This window comes from Hibiscus syriacus, unplaced genomic scaffold (genome assembly GCF_006381635.1).
Source record: "Hibiscus syriacus cultivar Baekdansim isolate YM2019G1 unplaced genomic scaffold, ASM638163v2 tig00109926_pilon, whole genome shotgun sequence".
Lineage (NCBI taxonomy): Eukaryota > Viridiplantae > Streptophyta > Magnoliopsida > Malvales > Malvaceae > Hibiscus > Hibiscus syriacus.
In genome coordinates, this window is record NW_024062532.1 from 480,714 (window position 1) to 508,633 (window position 27,920).

The 27,920-nt window shown below is 32.7% G+C and overlaps 4 protein-coding genes across 6 annotated transcripts; 2 read left to right on the forward strand and 2 right to left on the reverse strand.

Moving 5' to 3' along the window:
- The first annotated feature begins 1,311 nt into the window (after nt 1-1,311).
- LOC120210629 (WD repeat-containing protein 44-like) lies at nt 1,312-5,780 on the forward strand. The gene is made up of 8 exons (XM_039209332.1): nt 1,312-1,393; nt 1,811-3,102; nt 3,223-3,313; nt 3,459-3,616; nt 3,710-3,761; nt 3,989-4,068; nt 4,196-4,289; nt 4,471-5,780. Exons 2-8 carry the CDS (start codon nt 1,933-1,935, stop codon nt 4,995-4,997), a joined length of 2,172 nt encoding a protein of 723 aa, XP_039065263.1. The 5' UTR covers nt 1,312-1,393; nt 1,811-1,932; the 3' UTR covers nt 4,998-5,780.
- On the reverse strand, nt 1,459-27,746 carry LOC120210627 (neurofilament medium polypeptide-like). 2 transcript variants are annotated; one of them, XM_039209329.1, is made up of 7 exons: nt 27,590-27,745; nt 26,277-27,399; nt 25,226-26,100; nt 24,758-25,112; nt 10,301-10,307; nt 6,406-6,409; nt 1,459-1,470 (listed from the first exon to the last, which is right to left on the reverse strand). In XM_039209329.1, the coding sequence occupies exons 2-4, from the start codon at nt 27,394-27,396 to the stop codon at nt 24,771-24,773; spliced, it is 2,337 nt and encodes a 778-aa protein (XP_039065260.1). In that variant the 5' UTR covers nt 27,397-27,399; nt 27,590-27,745; the 3' UTR covers nt 1,459-1,470; nt 6,406-6,409; nt 10,301-10,307; nt 24,758-24,770. The 2 variants fall into 2 exon arrangements, with proteins under 2 accessions (XP_039065260.1, XP_039065262.1); XM_039209331.1 differs by lacking the exons at nt 1,459-1,470; nt 6,406-6,409; nt 10,301-10,307 and having other exon boundaries at nt 24,669-25,112; nt 27,590-27,746.
- LOC120210631 lies at nt 14,752-15,546 on the forward strand. Its single transcript, XM_039209335.1, has 3 exons — nt 14,752-14,874; nt 15,047-15,105; nt 15,221-15,546. The coding sequence occupies exons 1-3, from the start codon at nt 14,808-14,810 to the stop codon at nt 15,353-15,355; spliced, it is 261 nt and encodes an 86-aa protein (XP_039065266.1). The 5' UTR covers nt 14,752-14,807; the 3' UTR covers nt 15,356-15,546.
- Nucleotides 17,732-20,660, reverse strand: LOC120210630 (protein ABIL2-like). Of its 2 annotated transcripts, none has more exons than XM_039209333.1 (10): nt 20,381-20,660; nt 19,723-19,828; nt 19,327-19,409; nt 19,071-19,221; nt 18,868-18,967; nt 18,669-18,761; nt 18,509-18,581; nt 18,319-18,407; nt 18,059-18,177; nt 17,732-17,907 (listed from the first exon to the last, which is right to left on the reverse strand). In XM_039209333.1, the coding sequence occupies exons 2-10, from the start codon at nt 19,798-19,800 to the stop codon at nt 17,737-17,739; spliced, it is 957 nt and encodes a 318-aa protein (XP_039065264.1). In that variant the 5' UTR covers nt 19,801-19,828; nt 20,381-20,660; the 3' UTR covers nt 17,732-17,736. The 2 variants fall into 2 exon arrangements, with proteins under 2 accessions (XP_039065264.1, XP_039065265.1); XM_039209334.1 differs by having other exon boundaries at nt 19,723-19,834.
- Nucleotides 27,747-27,920: the final 174 nt, after the last annotated feature.

Below are 27,920 nucleotides of genomic sequence, written 5' to 3' on the forward strand. Positions count from 1 at the left end.
CGGAGGATTATTTTGTAACGTTTAATAGTCAAAGAACTTAATAAAATGGTACCCTATAGCTGGGGCATCATTTCTATAATTTTCCATAAAATAATTAACCCTTATATTTATTTTCTATGTGCGGGTTTACGACTTCATTGCAAGACGCGTATGGAAAATTCCGTGTTCCAAAGGCAAAGTAAAATGTTTGACATTTGACTCATTAGTAGAAACTTGTACCAATTTTAATTTCAGGATTTGATTTTGATAATTAATGTATTAAATGTTAAACTTTATAATCAGCACGAGTGGTTGATCTTCTCGTGAAAAACAAAGCGTGCTAAACTTGGATCATAAATGCACGAACCAATTTATTTTAATTAATTTAATTTAGAGATTAAAGAAATCGTTATTATATTTAAAGGTGTTAAATTCAAGCATTAGTAGTTGTGATAGGGTGGTTGAACGTTTATCGTCAAATAATTAAGAATATTTAAATATATATTACATCAAATGATTTATGTGATAAAAAATTATTATTATCCTTTAATGATCTAAGTCTATACACTATAAATTTTAAGGGTATAAATATTTAATATCAAAAGCAATCATAAACATATTTTTTTTATTATATAGACAAAAAAAAAACCCACATCCTTTAAACTCTGGTTTCTCGGTCCAATCGTCACCAATATCAAGGATAGTACTCTCTTTCCTGTTTTACCCTTACCTTCCAGTTTTCATAATATTGTTATTATTTTATTAAGGTTTGAATTGCTATAGGCTATTAATTTTGTGGTCGTGTAAGGTTTTTAATTTTGTGGTTGTGAAATCAAGTTTTACTGAGGTTAATTTATAACGGATGTCTTTTACGGAAGTTGCTCTCAACCTGACGTTGGGGGTAACCTACTACCCTACTACCCTACTTTCCCCTTATTCTATTACAAATAAGAATAGGGTCAATTATTTTTTATTTTATTAAGGTTTAATTGTATTTTGATACGGATTGAGCAATCTTGATGATACAAAATATTGTTATTTTTAAGGTTTTAAATTCGAGTACTAGAAATATTATTTGTATGAACGTTCTATATGAAAATATTCTTTGAATATATACTATCTTGATCTCGAGTTTAAACACTATAAATATGAAGAGAATTAACTGTTTAATGTCAAATTATTAAAAATTATACTTAAACAAATATTATTTTATATTTAGTTAGATTAATAAAAAAACTGTGTATTTGTATATATTTTTTATATTCAATTTTCTGTTCCGTGTTGGTTTTGCTTCCCCAAGGAAGAGAGAGAGAGAGAGAGTTCAAAATGCTCCAAAAACGTTGTTAATGGATGCTTCGATCTATGCCACCTTCAGTTTCAAAGAAATCTCATAGAAAACAAGCCCAATCCCCATGTAAGCCAATTTTATATTCCTTCATTATATTATAATCCTATATCTTCGCTTTGCTTTGCTTTATTCTATCACCTTGCCTTCTTTCATTTCTTCAAGTGTAATCATAAGATCTTCAATTGTTTTTCAGTGTAGTTCTCATCTCTGTGTGCTGAAAGCTGTTTTATCCCTTGAATTTATTGCAGAAGTTTGGGTTTTGTTTTGTTTCTAAAAAAAGCTTTTATTTCTATATTAAAGATTGGATTTTCCCCCTTTTGAAAGGACTAGGTTCAATGGGTTTTGATTGGGATCCATGTTGGATCTCTTGGGGCTTTGTTTTTTGGGTATAGTTTATCAATTCTTTGTTTTATTTAACTAGTTTTGTTTTTTGTCAACTGATCTTGTGTTTTGTGTTTCTTGTTTTCTTCTATTTCTTCTCAGCCTTTTTCTTCTGGGGTTGCTTGTGTGGAAGGAATTTAGAATCTGCCACATTGCCTAGGGTTTTAAAAAGATCTATTTTTTTTTTGTTTGAGGAGAGTTTCATGGGTTGAACTCAAAGAATAATGGGTAGCTTAAGAGAAGACGAAGAATGTTCATTTTTTGATGCTCACGACCGCATTTCGACAATGCCTGGTTTAAATTCTTATTACACAGAGATACACCACTCAGATTCTGGTTTTCATAATACGTCTGTCAGTAGTTTCCAATATGATGTATGGATTAATAGCCCGCCGAGTGTCGAGGAACGGCGTAGTAAATTCTTGCATTGGATGAGATCGAGTTTAGATCGAGTTTCTCCGGAAAATTCAGTAGATGCACCTTGTGGTGGAGGGGAATTCGAAAGGGTAGTGGAAACTAGTGATGCCGTTTTGAGAACATCTGGCTTTGAAGAGGTGTTTTCTTCTAGCCGGTCTTCCATGTCTTGTTGGTCTAATGATAATTTTGATTTGTTTGGACAGTCGAGTTCAGGAGATAAATTTGTGTGCAGAGAAGGAAACGAGGGTGCTTTGTTTGATGTTGATGAAGTGCAACAGGTTGAGAAGGCTAGTGAGGGTTGGGAAATGAATGAAGAACAATTGGTAACCAACAAGAAATCCGAGAGCCCTTGTCTAAAATCACCCTCTATTCTACCAATTAGGGACAACGAAGTTGAGAAGCAGAATAAATTAGAGAGAACAGCAAAGAAAGTTAAAAACAGGTGGTTGAGTAGATTGCGTTCAATATCTTGTATGGTGGATACACAGGTTGAAGATAATCGATTGAGACTGGATGGAGATGATTCAATGTTGGGGACTAAGGTTCAGAGAGTTAAGGTCCACCAGAAAAGGAAGAAAACAAAGGAACTTTCCGCTCTCTATAAGGGACAAGATATCCAGGCCCATGAAGGTACAATTTTGACAATGAAGTTCAGTCCCAACGGGCAATACTTAGCGAGTGCTGGTGAAGATGGTGTTGTGAGAGTCTGGCAAGTGGTGGAAGATAAGAGATGCAATGACCTTGACATTCCAGAAATAGATCCTTCATGCATGTACTTCACAGTGAATCATCTTTCCGAGTTGAAACCCCTCTTTGTAGATAAGGAAAAAGCAGGAAATTTAAGGAGCATGAGAAAAACTTCTGATTCAGCATGTGTTATCTTCCCTCCCAAAGTTTTCCGGATATTGGAGAAACCATTACATGAGTTCCATGGGCATGATGGTGATATCCTGGATCTCTCGTGGTCAAAGAAAAATGTAAGTCAACTGATTTATGTCTATGTTTTTCATAATCACCACCAAATAAGAGAAGGAAGAAGAGAAACTTTTATCTATGATTCTCTTTTAATGTGTCTCACTTGTGTGTTCATGTTGCAGTGTCTGCTGTCTTCCTCTGTTGATAAAACCGTTCGTATGTGGCAAGTCGGATCTGACCATTGCCTAAGAGTGTTTGCTCATAGTAATTATGGTGCGCTTCTGGTTGATTCTCTCTCTGTCTGTGTGCGTGCATTATTTAACATGCAATTATCTAATTGAATTATTAGTTTGTCCGTTTTCGGAAATGTTCTTGTCCTTGCCACTGATAAAGGATTACCTCTCTTTTTATGCTGCAGTAACATGTGTTCAATTTAACCCTGTGGATGACAATTACTTCATTAGTGGTTCAATAGATGGAAAAGTGCGCATTTGGGCAATTTCTAGCTGCCAGGTTGTTGACTGGTGTGATGTAAGAGATATAGTTACAGCAGTTTGTTATCGTCCGGATGGACAGGTTTGTTGATTTTCTTGCACCTTTTTCCCTTAGGGGACTACCGGTTGAGGAGTTTTAAATTTGTTGTAAAACCTTTCCTTCTATTTTATCCAGGGAGGAATTGTTGGCTCAATGACAGGCAGCTGCCGGTTTTACAATGTGGCAGGTATACCTACATTGAAAGGGATTCATATTTATTCACAATGATATACATAGTTGGTAGGCCTGTCGACGATTACTTTTATTAAGAGGAGTACTTCGGTCTGTTTCTTAATCATGTCATAGAAAATATTTTTTTTGGTTGGCATAGGCTTAGAAACTTGTGTATCTCGTGAAGCTGCATTTATAGTTTGTTTGATTTGAAACAGACCAACGTTGTGTTGTTTTTTTCAGACAATCGTTTACAACTGGATGCTCATATATACTTAACTGGGAAGAAGAGGTCACCTTGCAGAAGGATAACTGGCTTGCAGGTAGTTATTCTTATCCCTGCTTTTGGTCACTTTAGTATACTTGACTCTTAATAGCTGAGATGTGCAGTTTTTGCTCATTATATATCATTCGATGCAGTTTTTGCTCATGTAATGTCATTCGATGCAGTTTTTACCACAAGATTCAAGCAAGGTAATGGTTACTTGTGCTGATTCTCAAGTCAGAATTCTTCAAGGACTCAATGTGATCTGCAAATACAAGGGTATAGTCATCTTGTTTTCTAATCATTTAACCGTATAATATCGGTTTGTTGCAACTCATCAAACCCGGAATTGTACACTTCAGTTTCTTACATTTATTAATTTTGAATCCGAAACACAATTTTTGTGTTCCTTAACTTTTAGTCTGCTCCAAATTCATGCCGTCTCTTTCTTACTCTGCAGGAGCATGTAACGGTGGTAACCAGGCATTCGCATCATTAACTCCTGATGGGAAGCATATTGTTTCAGCTTGTGAAGATGCAAATGTGTATGTATGGAATTGTGTTGACCAGGATGAACAATCACGTCCTCGTGCTAAAGATGTAAGATCTTTTGAGCGATTCTTTGCTAATGCATCCATTGCAATTCCATGGTGTGGCATGAAAAGTGAGAATGCTGAAAATGGAAGGCAATTTGAAGTATTGAATGAAAATTTACCCGATAACTTTCCATTTTCATCGCCATCGCATTTCTCTTTGAGCCATGAATACTATATAGAGTCTTTTCCCAAGGAATCTGCAACTTGGCCAGAGGAAACACTTCCTCCATCGACCGTGTCATCTTCGATGCATAAATCCCAGTACAAGTTTCTGAAATCTTCTTGCCAGAATACATTTAAATCCCATGCATGGGGTCTTGTTATGGTGACAGCTGGTTTGGATGGAAGAATTAGATCCTTCCTCAATTATGGTTTACCAGTACCCGTGTGACAATAAAGCCGGTTTCGCAGATACTTCATTGAGCTTGAATAGGCTGACAAGTGACCTCTAGATGTGAAAGCATCAACTGCCATGGCTTGCTCAGGGCAGCATGTTTGATGGTCACGCGCAGTTCAGATCGATTGTTGAGAATCTGTGGTTTCATGTCAGTAGTCTGCAACCAAATTTGGTTGCAACTAGTGGCTGTGTTGTATGGTTTACGACAATCTTTCTTGGAGCGAGTGACCAAGGTCAGTTTATCCGAATACCCTCCAAGTTAATTGTATGATTGGTTGATTTGTTATTACTAGACATATTTGCCTACCTGCCCTGGAATGGATTTCTCAAGTTGTTTTTGAGAGAAGGCAATAGAGATCTTATCACATATATCGGAGGTTTCCGTGGTTGGAGGGGCCTTGTCAACCGGCTTCTTTCACGTGTTAAACTGGAGTGGAGTTTAACCAGGACCATCTGTTGGCCGATTCGAACGATTGAATTCGTTTGTCCTTTATTCTGGGTCTGGCCTCATGGTCATGGAGTTGGAACTTACCCGGCTATATTTTCCTCGAAGCGAATCTCTGCCAACCATAGTGCTAGACTGCACCATTTTTGATGCATTGCAAAGCACATTGCCGACAATTCCTTTCACGGACCGCCGGTTCTGGGCCCATCTGCAGACTAATAGCCGTGATCGACAGATGAAAACACTAATATAGCTTCATCGAAACTCAATCTGCTAACACAATTCGTTGATATTTATACTAACACACCCAAAAGAGTTGTATGCAACATGTAATTAGATAAATTGAGTTCTTTAGTTAGTTGTTTTTTCTCCAATTCAATTGTTGTTGTTGGCACTTGGACATATCAATGTTATGTTGTTGATTTTGATGATTACTGTCATAACATTCCATTAATGATTTTCAACCTATACCTTACCACAATCGCATATGGCAGAATATTTAAACGAGATTATTTAAATGTTCATTATTAAATAATTTACTATAAATAGTATGTATTCTAAATATTCTTCATTTGACAATAAATGTTCAATTACTCCGTTGTAATAACTAGTGTTTGAACCTGACCTTTAAGAACAACAACGATTACTCCTTTAACTCGGTTGATTTGTGCATCGGCAGATCTAAAGTTAACAAAATCATTACCAACTCAAATGATAAAAAAAGACAGATCAATTGATATTATAACATAAAGAGGTACCATATTTAGGAGACAATTAGTACAAAACATTATTACTTGTCAAGCGACAAACTTAAGTGTGTTTGGCTTAGCTTTTAACCTATATTAATTAATTCCATTTTTTTATTTTCTTTTAAGTTTTTGGATTATTTAATTGAAATATTTTCTTTTGATATGCCAGATGAAATACTTAAAAATGTATTTTATTCATAAATTTTACTTATCTTTTATTGTTTATTACAAAAGAAAATTGAAACTCATAATATTTTATTTTACTGGTAAATGGATGTGTTTCTCTTGTAAATTAGAGAAAATAACCTCATTGACCAAAAATGTCTTATAATATACGATTTTAACCAACTTTTTTTGGATTTGCCAAAATGACCAACTAAATCGCAATGCGATCGATAAATCGCAACGCGAACTTGGACTATCGCAATTCGAATATGTAAATCGCAATGCGATAGTCGAAGTTCGCGTTGCGAATCTGGAAATTGATTTGCGATACCGGAGATCGCGTTGCGAATTATCGATCGCATTGCGATTTAGTTGATCATTTTGGCAAATCCAAAAAAAATTGGTTAAAATCGTATATTATAAGACATTTTTTGTCACTAAAGTTATTTTCTCTGTAAATTAATCTCATGTCTCACTTCTCAAATAAATAAAATAAAATAAATTTTGTAACGAGTGGTTAAGGCTTTTATTTTGATCCAAGTGACAGAGAAAAGAAAGAAGATAGTATTGAACTAAAGATAAAGCATATGATCTAGTGGGCACTAAGTCTCTTAAGCAAAGGTCAAAATTCGAATCATGACATATATGAATGGAATAAATTAGATTGAAAGAATTATCCTCGCATCTGAAATACCTTATCCGAATTAATCGATTAATAAATAAAAAATAGGTGGCTAGAAAAAAAAAAGCAAAGCACATCAGACAAAGCTAGAGAGTAATTAATTTGCTTTTAGAAAACATGTAAACAAAAGCTCCTACCGACAAAGAGACATGTGATATTCTCTAGTCTTTGTTTCATTAATGTTCCTCTCAAATATTAATCATGTTGTCTTCTGTTCCCTTTTAAGCACCTAGTTTGATCGATCAAATTATATTTAGGTTTGATTTATCTTTGATGTAATTATATTTAGGGTAAACTATGCATTTAGCACCTAAACTATCAACTTTGATACGTTTTAGTACCTAAACTTTCAATTTTTTTAAAACCATATCTAACGTTTAGTTTTTATTTCGTTTTAGTACCCCTGTTACAAACTTAAAGCGTTTAATACCTAAACTATTAGTTTTGACTCGTTTTAGTACCTAGACTTCCAATCTTTTCAAAACTTAACGTTAAATTTTTGAACTGGAATACTAAATGAAACAAAAACTAAAGTTTTTAACGGCGGAGTACTAAAATGAAATAAAAACTAAACTTTAAGTATGTTTTTGAAAAAGTTGAAAGTTTAGGTACTAAAACAGACTAAAATTGATAGTTTAGGTACTAAACACATAATTTACCTTATATTTATATATTTAAATATTTGTATCTTCGTATTAAGAATTAATTTACTATTATCTTAAAGCAATTTTTTTTAAAAAAAATTATTAATTTATGTTTATATTAATTTTTTATAGTATTATTAGATTTTACATTTAGTTAAAAATAAGGTAAAATTTATGGTGAGCTTAATTAATAATGAGCCGAGTCGAATCAAATAATAAAATTTTTAAACGAGCACAAATCAAATAAAATTTAATCGAACCTAAATTTAATTAATATGACCGAATTAAAAACCTTATAATTGACTATTCAAATAGTTTATCCTAGTTTTTTTTATCATAATTTTTAGAATAGAAAGTTAGCACAAATATGGATTTTGTGATTGTTAAGGTGAATCAGATCTAAAAATATTTTTAAGAATAAATTCATATATATTAATAATATAAAATTTTTATACGAGATAAATATAAATAATATCTCGTAATAGATACAATGTATAAAATTATATATAGAAAAATTCGTTAAATAATCTCCACAAAACAAAATCAGTTTTTTTCCAATACGGTAAAATATAATTATTTAGCCTAATAGGACATATTGTAGTTTATTTTGAGATCTACAGCTTTTGCTACAATGTAACTGAAACTCGTCACCTTGAGATGATGAATTCCGTTAGAAATAATTTTTAAATCGACGCATGAATGTTTAATTATTTTTTTGAAACTAGTCAAATCGAAATGATAAATTTCATTAAAATAATTTTTTTTTCAAAACCAGTCTAGTCTAGCCCAGGGCTGAAAATTAAAATAAAACCCAAAAAAGAAGCAGAGCAGCGGGCTTTGGCCTCATGTACTGCTTGTTCTATATATTTGGTCTAGAAAATATTTTTTTTATTTTTTTCTTTATTTTAAGAAATTAATTTTTATTTTTAATTTTTAAAAAAAATTAAAAATACTTCTAGTTAATATAAATAAAAAACTTAGTTTAGAAATAAAAATAATAAAGATATATTTGATATTTATCTTTTAAAATCGAGATAAAAATAGTTATTAAATAATTAAAATAAAATAAAATTATTAAAAAATTTTATCACATAAATTTTACATTGGAGTTATGTAAATATAAAATAATAAAACTGATAAAGAAATTTCATAATACAAAAAATATTGAATAAACTACGTGTTTCGTACTTAAACTATCAGTTTTGATTTGTTTTAGTATTTAAACTTTTAATTTTTTTTCAAAATAATACCTAACATTTACTTTTTGTTTCATTTTAGTATCTCGCCGTTAAAAAAGTTAACGCGTTTAGTACATAAACTATCAGTTTTGGTCCATTTTAGTACCTAAAATTTCAACAACAAAAAATCAAAACTTAAATATTAAGTTTTTAACGGAGTACTAAAATGAAATAAAAACAAAATGTTAGGTATGGTTTTAAAAAAATTAAAAGTTTAGATACTAAAATATACCAAACTTATTGGTTTAGGTACTAACACGTAGTTTACCCAAAATTATTTTAGTTTATAATAAGAATATAATATTAATACATATTAGACAACAATTAAATTAAAAAATACACAAAAAAATATTGATAAGAAAAACACCCAAAAGTGTCATTAAATTAAACATACGTTTAATGGTATTATGCCATCAAACTTTTGAAAAAAATAGTGTAGTCCTGAATTTCTTTTGCACTCAATGTGAGTGTGACTCGTAAATTGAGAAAAATATCAATCTAACCCTTTAACCGATGAAATCAAATATTAATTATCATGACGTTGACACGACAATTCACAAAGTTTATATGATAATGTATAATGTTGGTGTGATAGTTCATAACATTGTTATGGCAGTACACAATAAAAGATGATGTGATAAATAGGCTTAATTAATTTAGTGTTCGTTTGTTTCACGGAAAACATATTTCGACGTCACTTGTAGAGTATGATACAAATGCAATTAGGAGACATGTAGGTCACATTTTTTTTACTTTGAGTCTTAAACTTATATGATATTGTGTATGATTGAATTATGTTTTTAATATACGAATGATTTCTGAACTTGTACTTTTATTTATAAATTGTTTAACAAAAAAATTATTTTTCATGAATTTTTAACGTGTGCCGTTCTGGTGGTTCTAATGTAACATCTCAGATTAAAATGAGTCATTCGTATCTGTCCGATGATTTTACATTGTAGATTTAAACTAACATTTTTTAAGATAAGATTTTGTCTTCTCAAGTGTGCTTTCACAAATTTTAACTATCAGGTGCTTTTATGTGGATTTTATTTGTGTTTGGTATTATGCATTCGAGCATGTGAACGTGCACATGAGGATAATAAAAGAGATATAACTTTTGATATTGCTCACACTTCTGATATCTATGGCGTTCGGATCTAGGTCCTCAAGAAATAATATCAATTTCTTTATCACACCTTCGAAAGACAAGCTAGAAATGCAGTTCCAATTGGTTGGATAGTTATTCAAAGAAACATTGATTTATTGTCAAGTGTCAAACTTTAGGTATGCAAGGCTCAAAGTTTGCTAAGATAATGAAAGATAGCATTCAAAGTTTGCTATGATTCCCACAAGTACTATCCAAAGCTCAACTTAGTAGCTTTCATAGTAGAAAAAAGTAGTCATCTTTTTTTTTTTTTTGAATTTATCATCAGTATTCGATCAATTGACTGACTAATTCAGGTGAAATTTTGTAAAGTATCTTTACGAGGACAACTCTTCAAATACACTTTGCTCCATTCATAAATGTCAGAATCCAAACCCTTGATTTTATTTATAGAATCTAGTGTCTTATTCCATAACGAATAGAGTTTTCGACTTTTTTTTCCTTCTATGAACTCATCAAAATTAAATGAAAATCAGCCTTAGAGACAACTAATGAATAAATTACTCTCGTAGTCCTTCAGACTCTATTCTCAAGTCAAAAATACCCTTTTTTAATGGTTAAATAGGCTTCAACCCAAATCAAGACAAACCCAACTTAGCGCATGATTTCTTAATAGACACTTGGATTATCTAAAATCCACTCGAGTTTACCCGAAACTACTAACTTGAAAATCGGGATATTACACTTTATCACCTCAACCAACTTCCTACACATACACCCACTGAAAACGGGTTTCATAAAACAAATGGCTGAAAAGATCCCATGAGTTTTCTTCTGGCTTTTTCTTTGGTGATGAATCGTTCCATCCCTGTTGATTAGTGGTCGTACACTGCAATGAAAAACCAAATAATTGGATAATCGTAAAGAAAAGGGAGAGCAAGCATCCAACAAAAATGGCACATGCCACTTTGAGCAATAGAAGTGACATTATCACCTTGCCTTATTTTGTTCTCAAAATATCACAACCCAACAAACAAGTTCAATGCATGCTATGTTTTTCTCACTTTTATGCTTGAAACATTTTTTATTTACTTATCAAACTAATGGTTGGATGACAAAAAATGAAATTTGAAAGTTGAGTGGTAAAATCAAAAGTTTTAAAGTTAGTTGACCAAAATAGAAATATGAGGAAAGTTGTCTGACCAAAATAAAAACACAATAAAAATTAAAGGACTAAAACTAGAAAAATCTCATCGCTTTGATTCAGAAATTGATAAAATTAACAATAATCAAATATTACTAAACTTTTTATTTATCTCAAATCTTATATAAAGAATAATATACAAGAATTGTTGTTAAATAGTAGCATGAACCCAACGATCTCAGTAATTAAGTTGTTGTTCTCTCCCGAGTACTTTTGGAAAAATTGTGATAAATTTAAAACTTTGAGCCATATTTTCTAAGGGTAAAGATGGAGATTCGAATAATAAGTTTATTGATTAATATTCTACTCAATGAGACATTTACAACGGTATCTCATATGCTCATAACGGTTGAGTAATAAATGAGAAATTGATGCTCAAAGTAGGGTACATGTGAATTGTGTTGTGTAAATAAAATAAGAAAATCCATATCCCACACATTAGAGAGATAACAAACATGTGAATGGTTCATATACATCAACAAACTTACTAGGTATTGGATGATTTTGGTTGAGATTTTGTCTCGTGTGTAGGCTTAAGGGGTGCATATCCAAGCTTGTAGAACCCATTGGGTTGAGGTGTACAACATGGGCGACGTGAATTTTTGGATCAAGGGCCTATATATATCTTACCCACTATAAATTAAATATTTTCATTAATTGTGATGTATTTTTTGAATATTCTAAATTAAAAATGATATAATATGATTTGCGTTTAATTCAAATATTAATATGCTATATCTTGTAGTTCACAAATATATTCGATTTAATTCATTATTAATTGATTACTTCAGAATTTATTCGGATACTCATTAATGACCTTACTTTTTAGAATATATTATTTCAATTCTTCTTCCACATGAAACTCTATAAATACTATTTAAACCTATCAGGTTAAATACAACTCAAAACTCTTTCCTTCCTCTCTAGGTTTCGGTGATAGCCTCAGACAATATATATTTCGTGATTTCTGTAATTGTGCTATTGTACCGTGATCATCTTGTTGTTGTATCTTGGGAGACAAACGACCAAAGATCTCGAGCACCAATGAGTGACTGAAAATCTGTCCTAAAAAAGAATGTAGTATGATCTTATTTGTTGTAGATAACTTGAGATTATTGATGAAATTGGTCATTTTAAGTATACTCATTAGTCAATCACCTTGGTTTAAACAACATGATTGCCAACATATGGTCTCCCTAAAGATGATTAACTCAAGTTTTGAATATTAATTAGCAAATAAATTAGAGTTAGAATTAGGGGTTCAAGTTGTTGTGTTGTCCCCTACCTTCTCTTGATAGTGCTCTTTGTTAATGGGTGTAGCTAAAATTCAACACCCTAAAATGCTCTCTATTTGATTTCGTGTGTAGCCCACTATGACTTGTTTGTCCCCATCTTATTTGCCTTGGAATGTGCTGAAACTACTGTTAAGCACAGTGGTGTTTGGTACCACGGATAAAGAAATCCAGGATAAGAGATTCAATAGCCACTATAAATTAAACAATTGAAGAAAATAAAATTCAATTATATTTTGATGAAAACGATACATGAAATTTCTCCATTTTTAATAATAACTGGAGATGATAGATAAATTTGATTAGTAAAAATAAAAAATATTATTTAATCGCCTGAAAAAAATATGAAAATTTCAGCAACATTTCCCCTATAATTTTAGGTGGAGAAAAGAGCTGGGAAAAGTGGATTGACTTATGAATGGGTGATAGATGCATCCCCCATAGAGAAAAGGCCAATTGGCTTATATATAATGAGCCATGCAAAGGACTGTTTAGTGTTGCCCACTATCCACATTAATCAAAAGTTATGTACCATTAAATGTTTTGAGCAAATGGTATTGAATGGTCTCTTGTTCAACTAAGATCCCGGGTTTGATGCGCTAATCAAGCGATCTCGGTGGTAAAAGAATTATTATTTCTTGAAGTTCCGAGTTCGAGTACCAGGATGTCATGGGTAAAAAAGATCTTAGGTTTGATTTTTTTTAGAATATTTTATGTGATCTTTTTCGAGTCGATTATTATTTAAGTTATTATATTTATTGATATTTTCCTAAAATTATTGATACAAAACTAGTAATTTAAGATCACATACGAACCATGAAAGATTAAAAAAGCCTAACTAAAACTCGAACAAAAATAGATACAAAAAGATATGAATAACTATGAGCTCTCTACATAATATAAGAGACAATATTTAATCTTTTTTTTCTATCTTATTAAAATTATTCTTTATTGATTTTTCTATCAGATTTTGAATTTTATTTTTTATTATTTAAAATTTATTATCAATAAAAAATTAAACATTATATTTTAAAATCCTTGAATCAAATATTTTTTAACTTTATATTTTATAAAATTTAATTATTTAAAATAATCATGAATGGGAGTTAAAATAATTTTTTAAAATTTAATGTCAGGGTTTGATGGGCTAATCCAGCGATTTCCGTGGTAAATGAATTATTATTTCTTGAAGTCCGAGTTTGAGTACCAGGGATGCCATGGGTAAAAAAGATCTTAGGCTTGATTTTTTTAGAATATAAGAATATTAAATATTTGCCAAGAGAATTTTATTGTTTATGTGATCTTTTTCGAGTCGACTATTATTTAAATTATTATATTTATTGATATTTTCATAAAATTATTGATACAAAAACTAGTAATTTAAGACCACATACGGACTAGAAAATATTAAAAACCCCAACTATAGATACAAAAAGATCTAAATAACTATGAGCTCTATACATAATATGGGAAAACATTTAATCTTTTTTTCTATCTATTAAAATTATTTTTATTGCTTTTTCTATCAAATTTTGAATTTTATTTTTTATTATTTAAAATTTATTATCAATAAAAACTAAACATTATATTTTAAAATCCTTGAATCAAATATTTTTTTAACTTTATATTTTATAAAATTTAATTATTTAAAATAATCATGAATGGAGTTAAAATAATTTTTAAATGACTCAAACTAAATTTCATGGACTCGAACTACATTTAAACCTAAAATGACCGTTTGAATTGAACCTAAATCAAACATAATTTAACTCTAAAATAATTTGACTTAAAATAATCCGACTCAAACCCGATTCGAATGAGCAAATTGTGACCTCTAGATTGTGGCCACCTTCAATTAAGTATAATATAATATGAATAAATAACCTTTGTTTGCGAAATGACAAACAGAGAAGTTGACTTAAGGAATTGTGGGGGAAAAGAAGTGGTAAGGCATCTCATGATGAATGATGATGCTGTGTTGGTATTGGGTGGGGGTTGGGTGTGAGCCATGGCAACAGCTACCAAACACATAATATAGATAAATATAAGATTTTAGATTAGAGGGATGAATTTGAATTTTTAAAATTTTAAGAAAGCGAATTTAAACTTATAAAATTCTATACGAGCGAAAATAATTTATTTTAGGAGATACTATCCTCACCACCCTTGCCATCCTCCCAACAACCACTCTTATAAAGCCACACCTTCCCCTCCCCTTCTCCCTCCCTCTTCCATCACTAACTCAAGTCTTTCACTTGATCATCACCTCCTCCACCCATGTCACCTCTTCGCTTCAACGCTTTTCTTCTACTCTCTTTGCTCTTCTTCCTCCCTCTCTCTCATGGTAATCAATACTCCGCTCACTGCAAATTCATTTTTCCTCGTATTGTACGACTAATTACGAAACGTTATCGTGATTAGTTGCGGTGAATATGAACAACCACAGCATTACATTGCACGTCTTATTTCAATCTCTTTACTGAACCGCTGATCAGAGCGATTGTTGTTGTTGGCAGGCCTAGTTGAAGGGTTTCAAGGTGGAATGCAGCGTAAATATCACTCACTTCATCAACAGGTATTATTCTTTTTCTTTCTAGAGCTTTGGGATTAACATATGCATGCAAAGATGCAGACAATGTACGTGTACCTGTATAAAACTACGTCATTGAATCATGAAATTTTATTATTAGATGAAAGGTGGGAATTATGAGAGGATCCAAATGAGTTCATCATCAAGAAAGCTGCTGACGGGTGCAATGCTGGATTATGACGATACAGGCGCTAATACTAAGCACGAACCAAGGAGAAAACCTGGGAAACCCTGATATATATGTCAAGTAAATTGCCTAGTGTCTACTAACCTCTCTTTTCAGAGGTTTTGATGATATCTTAGTATTAGAAAGGCGTGATATTATGGTGTTCTTGAATGAGGTCTTATCTAGAGCAGCAATAAATAAAATAATCATAGTAATATATTTTAATTAGTACAATCAAAAACCCTACTCAGAGGGTGTATTATAACTCTGTTGTTCTTAAACTATCGTGTCGTTGCGGTGTATCCCTGGCTATTGTTGCCTTTGCCTGCCATAATTATATATTGAGATTAAATAATCAAGTGTTGCTCTACTTGTTTTTATCTTCTATTTAATAAATCTACGATGAATATAAAATAGTATCCGTTTAAATAACATATGATAATAACGTTTATATGATTACTTTTTAAGTAAGGATATAAAATATACCAAAATTTATATATAAGAAAATGGATTACAAAAATAGATATTCAAGAAAACAAATTCAGTTTAATTATTTTCCTCTCCAACACATGTAATTAATCCACGGTTGATGTTGAAATTAGACCTTGGCCAGGCCGGGATCCATAGCATTCATAGCCCATAAGCATGTTTAAGTTTAGGGAAAATATAACTTTTGTTATTAATTTTGGTATTTTAGCATCTGTTTAAAGATAAATTTTAATCGTTTGACATTGAATGCTCGTACTCTTAACATTTATGGTATCTGATTAAAATTAAACTTGACGTTTAATTTTTGTACCCCGTTAAAAATTTAACGTTAAGTTTTAAACGCTAACGTTATTGCTATCTTAAGGATAAATGAGATCAAAGATTTTATTCCCAAGATACACAAAAATCCATTCCAACTCTTCCTCCCAACTCATTGAATCTTCGAGAAGGTTGCACATTTTACTAGAGCAGCCTCCCAAATATTAACTCCTCCAGGTCGAATTGAAGACCAAATCCATTGAACATTGATACCTTGAAGATTTGGTGCCGATGAATCCAAGCTGACCCGACAGTGGTGGTCGGTTCATTACGTTGAATTATAAGTGGCCCGACGTTAGACGCTGGGTGTCCAAAGTGAACTCGAGTTTGCAGATCAAATCCATGACCTTTGGCTTCATGTCTTTGAATTTGTTTGCAGATCAAATCTCTCCATCCAGATTTGTATTTCAAATGTGTCCAATCACTGTTTGAGCATTAGTACATTATTTCAAAAAATGGATCTAAAGTCGAATCCGTGCCTGTTTACTAGTTAAAGCAAGGATTAACACCGATATAAGTGTCCAAATTATACTAAAATTCTCAAATATGTGCCTAAATTATTTTTTGACTCATCCCGGTGCATAACGTTATAAATGTTATCACTTTATGTGTCTAACGTTATAAGCATTACCAGTTTAGATGCCTCGGCTATAATGACCGTTAAAAACGACTGTTAAAAGACATGTGTCACAATATTAGAATTTTAAATTTTTTATTTTTCTTAAAAAAAAAATTATTATTAAAAAAACATTTATGTTTCTTCTTCTTCCCCGCGTCCCACCCCACCCTCTTCATGGCTTTGCCATGGCTAAATGGATAAAGGCCAAACGACCAATTAAACGGCTGATCAAATGATCAGTTTTCACAGTAGGTTAAACGATTAACTATCACGATCGATTAAATGAATTTAAGGGATTGAGTATTTAGGATTGAAATTTAGGGATTTAAAATTTTTAGGTTTTGAGATAATATTAAGAATTATAACCGGTCAGTGGGTGGTCAGAGACGTATGAGAGGGTAAAAGGGCGGCCGAAGATAACTGACGATTAGAGTAAATGGGACTAAAATAAAATATTTTAAGAGTTTGGATTTTTTTGGTATTTTAGAAAAAAATAGAGTTTTTTCAAAAATAAAATATTTTTAAGTTTATTTTTAAATTTTTTTTAATTATCATATTGTAACATACGTCACCTAACAAGCTTTTTCAACGGCCATTATAGTCGAGGCATCTAAAGTGATTACGTTTGTAACGTTAGACACCAAAAATGATAATGTTTATAACATTTAGGTACCGGGATGAGTTAAAAAATAATTTTGACACCTATTAAGAATTTTGGTATAATTTTGACACTTATTTTGGTATTAAGCCTTAAAACAAATAAGGGTATTATCTGTTTAAAGATTCTTAATCATTTAATAATTAATATTCGCACTCTTGACATATGTAGTGCTCAAAACCACGACCTTAATAGACTACAATAATATCTTAACAACTAAAGCCACTTGATTCGTGCGTTAAAATCTAAATATTAAATAAGTTATTTTGATACTAAATATATATTAATTATAGCAAACATTTACCTAATAATATAATCTAAGGTAATTATGAGATAATTATCGCTCACCTTTCATTCTTATTCCCCTCAATATTCATCCAAAAAAGTGTACAACATATCATCTTTCTTTGATTTGCGCCGGCTAAAAAAGGCTTTCAGGAGTCTTTTACTTTTGCTGGGATATTGTTCGATGTCTTTGGCGTTGTCTTTATCGGATTCCCGATGCATGACAGCCGATTTCCGAGGCTCCGATGGACACTGACATTTCAAACCAACTTAAAGTTAGAATTTGTAGCTCGTAGACATCCTTAACAGAGTATGGATCGTTTTCGGCATTAATACATTGTTAAAGATGCATGGCAATGCTTCATTGTTATACTTTATATGAATGAAGCTATTTTACACTCACCCGTTGCCTTGCACCAGCCGAATTTGGAGTACTTGACCGGCTCTTTTTGGGGGTTGTTGCCCTGCTATCAGAGCCAAAACTCAAACGTGGAAATCGACGAGGTGATCCTGTTCGCTTCTCTGATTATATGTATAAACATCAATGGGCACGGACATGCATTCATCAGTAATAACCGAAGACGGTTTCAAGGAAACAAGATGGTAAAAGAGAAAGTATAGTATTGCAAAACAAAAATAAAACAGTTCAATCAGTATTATGACCTAGTTCTTTCTTCGGCATTGTTGCCGTAAAGGAAAATGTTGCAGATCGCTGTAGAGGCCGAGGAGAAGGTGACGGAGAACGTCCTTTTCTGCAGCAAACATTATGAGAATAGTTGATATTGATGCTCTAATTATACAACTTACTCTGGTTATTAATGCAATGCATCAGAAATGTAATGGTGATCTTTACCTGATTGAAGATGCTGAGGTTTCCTTGAAAGAAGATGGTGGCGGTCGGGTTTCCCTAATTCTAGCTCGAATCGCTTTAGAGGAATCATTAAAAGGATCGAGTTACATTGGAATCTTATCCAAAATATAAGATTATTCAAAAGGAGAGATAAAACAACCACCACTCCTAAACCGATGGCAGTTCTCTTCACCGTCTAGACTGCATCCTTGATATTTAGACCTGGTTTGGTTTGCACCGTGCAAGGTCTCTCCAACTGGGATTTAATCAAAGACATTGTGAATAGCCAAATATACTTCACCGGTAATCGCTACGAAATGGGAAAAAGATGGAGAGAAAAATGAGTAGAGACGAGTAATTGCCTGGCAAGATGTACCGCTTATGGTACTTCGGTGTTATAATCATGGAGGACTGTTGGGAAATTCCCTCACGGTCAATATATTTTTGGCAATTTTGCACTCTCTGCAGTTCAATACTCTGTAAGCATATTATGTTTACAGCATCGGTATGCGAAAGGCAAGAATCATAGTTGTCTCACCAAGAAATAAGAGCAATCGAACTTTACCTCTTCGACACAAGATACCTGAAGCTCTGTTCCAGAAACCTCATCAACCTTTTCTTCCATAAAATCGTTAACCTTGTATGTCACAGAACCAAGATGGTCTATGGTGTTCACGATAGCTTTTATGGCATAATCCTTTAATGTTTCTACCACTCTGCATATACAAGATCTTTCTTCGTAACCAAAAATAGGAGAAAATGGAAGTAATTAAACTCGAACAATGCTGGAAGAAATGAGCTACGATGAATTAGTGACTCACATCTGCTTATGGTCATCATTAGTGTAGGACAGCTCGAAATACTCGGCTGCTGAGTAGAGTTGTGTTCTCAGGTTTTTCAAATCCTGAAACAAAGAAACCCTGTGATAAAGCCATCAATATGAGGTATAAATGCACCATCTAGCAGCGCAGGGTGCCAAATCTGTGCGTATCGCACTAGACTCGACCGACAAAACCACCCAAATTAGGCAGTGATGTAACTTGAATGCTGCTGCAATCAATTTGGCCATCAAAATGCTAAGCATGCAATCTAGAACTGCTAAGATTCGACCAGGATATTGAAGAAAGGAATGTAAAAAAGGATTTCAACTTCAATGAAGATCCTATTCTTGCAAGCCTGAGAACTAGACAGGCAAAATATATCAAGAACTCGAATACCTCGAGACTATCAGAGAATAATAAGCTCTGCTGCGTAGAAACCTCTTCATAATAGGATTCTTCTCGAGACATCGGCATTGCAGCAAGGAGACCAGACCGAGTAAGCCCTAACCTGTATCAATCAAAACAACCAAATTTACTTCAAGCAAGAACAACAGTTCATCTAACATCAAACAAAAGAAAATAGAAACCATTTAGTAATTTTTTAAACTGAATACCTTGGAAAGAAACCGAAAACCCCATTAAATCTTGAGCATTTTAAAATAAAAGAAGCAGAACAAGAATGATCAACAACATTAGGTTACAACTACTAAGATAGCAAATTCAATACAAAAAACAAACAATAAAAGACAGACAGCAGTTTATGCAAGTTGCTGCAGTTCTGCCACTACCCAGAAATAAAAGGGAAAAAAAACACAAAAACACACAAAATCGACAGATAATAAACTAGAATACTCTATTTTGGTACATAGGAAAAAAGCCCATTTTGTCTGAATCTTCAGCAATACTCAAGTGCATTAAACATTTAAAAAGAAAAAGGAAAGAAAGCACCAAAAGCTGGAAATTTTCCATGCCCTTTCATTATTTTCATAGACAGCCAAAGCTAACCAAAATAGAAACTGAGTTCTAGGTAAGGTTCAAAAACATTTAAACTGACCTCCTCCTAGATAAGCTCCTTCTCTTATTTCCACTTCCAGTGCAGCTGAACCTGTAAAAACCGAGACCCACTTCCAGTTTAAGCTTCAAAAACCAGCCCACGTTAAATAGAGCCTACTAGACCACTACAGGAGCTAAATGATTGACGGTGACCTATATAGTTTGATGCTCAATTGTTTTTTGTTTAAACATTAAGAAAACGACAACATCAACCGGCGCTGGGAGCTGCAGAAATGGCAAAAACTTGCAGTCGTACTGGAGAAAGAGGAAGCAACTGGCAGCAAGTTTAATACTTACAGCACGTCTTGCAGTACTTGATTTTGCCAGCTCCTTCGGATGCCAATTCCAGTGGGACCGATTTCCTTTGGAGTAAGATTATTTTGTTTTTCTTTATCTGTTCTAATGGGGTCCCATTATGAACCAGAATCACATGACCCGACAAGGTTTCATCACTTCTTTAACCGAAATCTTAATCCACTTTTGCCCAGGGGTTTAATGCTTGAACAGGCTTAACTGTTTCATTAGGGGAACTATTGTCCATTTAAATGTTTCTATCAAATCATCGGTTGTTAATTGTAAATTGATAATTAATAAAATTAACATAATTATATATTTATCTTTTAATATTTATATATTATATCAATTAAGTTGTTATTTTAATTTAATTAAGTAAATTTAATTTTTTAATTCGGTATCACGTATCATATATGATTGGAGGATTTATTTAATTAGTTTTAATTAAATAAATTTTATTAAATAAATTTTCTCACCAATCAGGTGATGATACGTGTCACTACTTGTATAAAAGAAAAATATATTAGAAAAAAGAAGTGAACTTAAAAAATTCAAACTAATTATCCTTGAGTACTTCGGTATGCCTCTGTCACCAAGCCATTTATTTAAATCATGAAAGGATATTGTATGCACTATAAATAATTATAACAGTGCCTAATATTTTATTGGACAATTTTTTTATATAATATGTTTAAGATTATTTCTCCTACACATATATATTTAGATATATATTAAATTATAATTAATGTAAGACTTAAAAATAAAAAAAATTAATATTTTTATTTAAATTATTTTTATAATTATTTTTAAATAATAATATATAAATTATATTAAAAATAAAAATATATTAAAATTATTTAGAAAATTCAAATCACAAAGTAAAAATAATTTAATTTAAAAATAAAAAATATTAAAATTATTTTTATGTCTTACATTAACTATAGTTAATATATATATATATATATATAATATAATATATTTATTAGATTTGTTTTAATAATTTAATATATATATATATATATATGTGTCAAATAATCTCAAACACAATGTATAAAAAAATTATGCGATTAAAAACCAAATAAAGGCTTGGCCTAGTGGTAAAGTTATGCCCCCAAGCTCACTTCTCTATTCTAACATGTTTTCCCTGTTCACATGTGGTGACACGTGTCACCACCTGATTGGTAGAAATTTTTATCTATTTAAAATATTAAAATTAATTAAATTAACCCTCTAATCATATAGTGCCATGTGACACCTCTAGATTGGAGGGTTAAATTTATTTAATTGAATTAAAATAGAGACTAAATTGATAAAATATGTAAATAGTAAGGACCAAATATATAATTATGTTAATTTTATTAACTGCCACGTCACTACCTATGTTAAAAATTAACGGTCAATGGCTTGATTGAAGTATTTAAATTGTTGGATGGTCTAATTGACCGAATCGAAACTTTAATGGTCAAAATAAAAAGAGCAATAGTTTAGTGGTCACTCGTGTATGTTACCCTATTTTGTATCAAATAGTATTACTAATAAAAAAATAGATTTTTGAGTCAATTAGGATATACCTGAGTTGAATAGCTCATGAACAACTTCAATTCGATTTAGTTAAAACTGAATTAATGCTTACTTTGAGTTAATTCAATTCGAATTTGATTTGATATCTCAGCGAATCAAGCCTAGTAAAGTCCAACTCACTCGATAAATTCTTGAACAACTCGTTAATTTGATTTAACGTTTTTCTAGATGATATTTACCTTATTTTCAAGATTGATTATATATGATTAAACTTTTGTTTTTCAATAATGATGGTAATATGATTAAACTTGTAGACTTTAAATATTTACCTCTAGATTAGAGGTGACATGTGGCACCTCTGCACTAAATAAAATTGTGGACGTATAATTTTTTAGCAAAAAACATCTTAGGCTAGAACAGAAATGCATGTAGGAATATTTGTAGACAAAATTGTGAAGCTGTCCGTAACTTGTATTTTATTATTGTCGTGTCTAATTTGATCTATTTTTTATATCTCTTATTTGCTATGATTTTTATTATAATTTTTTTAAAAATTTGTTTAATTATATTTTTTTTCTTTTTTAACAAATTATTTGCAAACTTTGAAAATATCTTCCATAAATGAGCTGTCGGGATTGCCGGCAAAAGAATTTGGGAGTTTGGAACATTAACCAGTGTAATGGAAATGGGTAACGTACACAGATGGTCCCTGATTATGGGATATTACTTTATTAAGTTCTCCAATTATTAAAGATTACAAAATAGTCCTATAATTATAGAGAGTTGATTTGTTGAGTCCCTTGACTATTAAAAGTTATAAAATGGTCACCCAACTATTCATCATATTCCAAACTCGTCATTTTTTATTAAAAATTTGACGACAGTTTGCGCTATACACTAACTTGATGACTAATGTATGATAAAATCTAATCTCATAATATCAAACAACTATCATATCTCAGTTAGCATGTTAATGTTCAACTCAGATAGTTGTTATTTTTTAACGGAAAAGGATGAGTTTGGAACATAATGAATAGTCGAGTGACCATTTTGTAACTTTTAATAGTCAAGGAACTCAACAAAGCAACTCCCTATAGTTGAGGGATTATTCTATAACTTTTAATAGTCAACGAATTCAATAAAGCATTATTTTTTATAAGTGGGAGACCGTAGGGATGACAATTTAACCCGAATTTGACAAATTTTGACCCGATACGACCTGATAGGTAAGATTTTTTTTAAAAAAAAATCTTGTTTGGGTCAAGTCAAATTTTTCAAGGGGTGAGTCGAATCGGGTTCGGGTGGAGGGTGGAAAAATTTCAACCCGACCCGACTCGAGGATAATAAATGTAATTTCCTTAAAATATTTATTGTTTTTAATTAAATCTTTAATTTATAACGGGCCGGGTCGAATTTATACTCTAAAGAATCGAGTCGAAATCGGATGGAGGATATATATATATATATATTACGGATTCGGTCAAATGGGATGTTGAATATAAATTTTCAGATCGAGTCAAGTTCGAATGAATGATACTTATTTTTGGATTGGGTCAGGTTGTTCAAAAACCCAACTCGTTGATATCCCTAACCACTTGTGTACTTTACCCACTAGAAATTTGATATTTCGTTTAAACCAATTAAATCAAGTGTAAACTACACATTTAATAATTAAATTATCACTTTTACTCTATTTTGATATTTAAATTTTTTTTATAATTAATTATAGTTTAAGTTTTAATTTGACACTATTAAAAAACTTTACATAATTATTTATATGATATTTTTTTTTAATTTTTTAATAATAATGTGGCATTGTGTTATAGTGACAAGTCAGCTTCACCATTTAATTTTCAACAGAAAAATGCCAAAATAAAATCTAAAGTAAACATTGGTTATAATTTTTTTTTAAATTCCTCAATCTTTCGATACTCACACCCCTAGCTTACATGGTGGTTGCTTAGTATTAAAACTCTTTATTTGATTGAATCGATATCTCGAGAACCTCAGTTGGAAAAAGGTGTTACTTTTAGGCTTCATATGTAGGGATGGCAAAAAAACCCGAATTCGACGGGGAAAATCGAAAATCGAATTAAACAGGGATGGGGAAAAACCGTTTATGTTAAATGGGGACGAGTTTGGTAATCCCCGCATGATTACCCGATTACCCGACCCGATAAATATTAAAAATAATTATATATATATAATATTAATCAATTTAATTTAAATTAAAAAATATATATAATATTTATATATTTAATTTAAATATATATACCCGGCCCGATACCCGTTTAAATAACCGTTTATGCTAAACGGGGATACCCGTTTCCCAGCGGTTTTCCCCGGTTATCCGATGGGGATCCCTGTTTAAATCTTAGTGGTTTTTTAAGCGGGGACGAGTATGGATTTTTTAAACGGGGACGGAGACGGAGGGACCAATACCCGGCCCATTGCCATTCCTATACATATGCTGCAGTAAATTGTTGTATTAACTCCTATATACAAACTGGATTATTCAAGAAACAGACCAAATTGTATAGCAGTTCTTATTTGAGCTTTTCACCTTGCTAATATCATTACAACCTTCTAAAATGTATCATTCCTTCACAAGCCAACGTCCCTTCAAGATCTCCAATGATTCTAGCTATTCGAACCTCAAGACCCCTTTGAACTTCCTGAAACAACGATTTCATATTATCGGAGAATCGCTTCATGTCGAAACTGGCCGTCTGCTCTAGCTCCACCCCTGTAAACCCTGAGCCTATTTTGGTTTGAATTTCCATCAACTTCTGACCCGTTGCAACCATGTATCTCTGCAAATGGAATGTCTCCTCTAGGAAATGCTCCAGTGTTCTGGTTTCCCCTTTGCTTTTTGCACTGCTGCAATCTCCTTGACTCGAGTCCGGATCGTTTTCGTGCTGAAAAATTGTTATTGACATAATGATAAGAAATTAACAACGGGAAAGCATTGAAATATGCATGCAAAGAAGTTGCAGATCACTGGTGAAAACCATTGATGATCATGGCTTACCATTCGCTTACAAAGATCATCGGTCTTCCCTTGAAGGGACTGGTAGCGGCTCACTTGTTTGTTAAGAAGAGATATCAACATTAGAAAGGCTTTCATCCCTTTGTCATCCCCCTCCATGCCCTCTATAGTTTCTTTCTTTCCATTTAACCTCTCAAGCATAAGAAGTTGCTGTTTCAACCTTTTGATCTTGTAAGAAACTCCAAGCGCTCGAAGATCCATTCTCCATGGGTTGTTTTTGGTTTTATCACCCTCAGAGTGTGAAACCGATACAGATTTATCTCCGGACTCGACCACCAATGAACCATTAGTTTCTTCTTGAGGTTCTCTTTCTTCTTCAAACTTCTTTTCAGGTGATTGAACGATCAATCTGATGTTTTTGGACTCGTTGCAAGATGGGATTACCTCTTCTTTATGTAGCGAAGTTCTTTTCGATTCTTGCTGCTCCTCAGTTGGTTTTTTCTTTATGATCTTGACTGTGGGCCAAAAGGAATCATGTGTTAGAGCTAGATCATGCAGAGATAAATTTAACATGTCACCCTTTTGACAGCTCGGAGGCTTTAATTGTGATGCAAACTGGTCCTTCAAGGAATCTAATTCTTCCTCCCTCTCCAACAGCAAGGCCTCCAATTTCATGTTGTCTTGTCTGAGCTGAGACACATCCTGGTTCAGTGCTTCAACATGGGACTGCAACCGTTCGGATTCGAGTTCCATGCTCAGCATCCGCCATCGAAATCCCTCTAGCTTCTCGTCTTTCAGTCTCATTTGTTCTGCAAATGCATCCAGCTCCAAATGATGCCTTTTCTCAATCACATTTGCATACTTTTCTGCCTCTGCTTGAACCCAACATTCCAGCCTTTTAAAATCAGCTGTCACCACTATTTTCAAATACAAACACACAAAATATCAAAAATCGATTGCAGAAATGATCAAATCTTAAACATGATAAGTTTTGCATTTGACTGGACTACATGAAAGACATTACAGCTACTACCAGTTCATCTGCAATGCATGCTAAGAAGAGAATAACAGGGAAATTGTTGACAGTTCTCACCAAAATCCTCGGTCCCTTGTGGAGATTGACAGTCTGTGAGAGGATAAAAGACTTCCGAATCGATTTTAAGTTCGGGAACATCCAATTTTGAACTGGCTTGAGCTTGGTTATGGAACATTCCCTTCAACGAATGTCTGTCGTGCCTCGTCTCGGAGACGGCTTTCCACCTTTCTGTTTCCAGTTCAGCTTGCTTCTTCTTTGCCTTTGATACTTTAACCTCTTTCAAAAGCAATTGTTTCTCAGCTGTATCTAGCTTTGATTTCCTCAACATTGCAGACAAGATCTTATCCTTTTGCTCCAAATCCTTGCGCATTTTCGTGATTTCCATCGACAGTTTTTGTGCCAACATCACCGATTCCTCCTTCTGTTCCACCACCGCATCAAGCTCCATCTTTGTATCCTCAACTTGTCTAAAGGCTCGCCCCATCTCTGCTTCAAGTTGCCTTTGATTCGAAACAATCTCAATGAAGGCAGTTTTGTGTTTCCAAAGCTCAGTGGAATGCTCCTGAGCTTCACGCTTTGATGATTCCCTCAACTCTTGAGCCACACTCTCAAACTTGATTGCCTTCTCTTCTAATTCCTTCACGTTCATCTCTATTTCTCCAATCATCCTGCTCTTCGACTCGACCGCTACCTCGGTTTCGTTCAATTTGTCATTCAAGCCTGCAATTTCTTCATTTTTCTTTTCCCCCAAGACTCTCAGATCATTTATAAGAGCTCCAATCTGCAACCTGAGCTTCTTTCTCTCAATCAACCACCCTTGCTCTTGTGATGAAAAGATGCTGACAACTTTTTCATTTGCTTTAGCATCTTCATGTCTCATTTGCTTCAACTCCTCAATCTCTTTCTCTGCAATCTGGAGCTTCTGGAGAAGTTGAGCCTTTGCCACATCAGCTTCTTCTTCTCTTTGGATTCTCCATAGAAGCAACCCCAAGAGGTGAGCACTTCCTTGAAGCATTTTATCACGAAACTCACACCATTTCTCGTCCCCCTCTTCGGATCCTATGAGGAATCTGAGAGCAAAAACGGCACAAGAAACACCAAAATACATTGGATACAAGCTGTCACTTTTGTCTTCAGAGATGATCAGATAAGAACCAGAGATTCTCTTCTCATCCATCGCCTGTTACAAGAAAATTGAAAAGAAACTCAATCCCAAATGTATTCGGTGTGATCTAATTGAGCTAGTAAAAACAATTGAGCTCAAAAGGCATTACAATAATGGAGGAACAACAATACCCTACATAGTGAGCTGCAAAAAGAAAACCTTATAAAAACCGGTACAATCCATGAGAAAAAAATGTGAAACTTACACGAACAAAAAGGCTGAATTGCTACAAGTCGTCCATGGAAGATCTTTTTAATGGAAAATCAACCATTATAAACCATCAGGGAATACCTAAAAGCATGAGCTTCTTACAAGTCTGCAAATCAGATAAAAAGAAAAAGGTGCAAACTTTGACAGAAACGAAGTTTTTTTTTTTTTGGAATTGTTTTCAGTGATAAACCCACCTGTTTCCCATCAACTAGATTCCCGGGTGTTCGCCATCATTGCTAAACAAGGAGGTGAAGAAGAAGAATAATGAAAAATAGTTTATTATCTGCAGAGTGTCTCTTCTTTCTTTATTATCAACTGCTATCCAT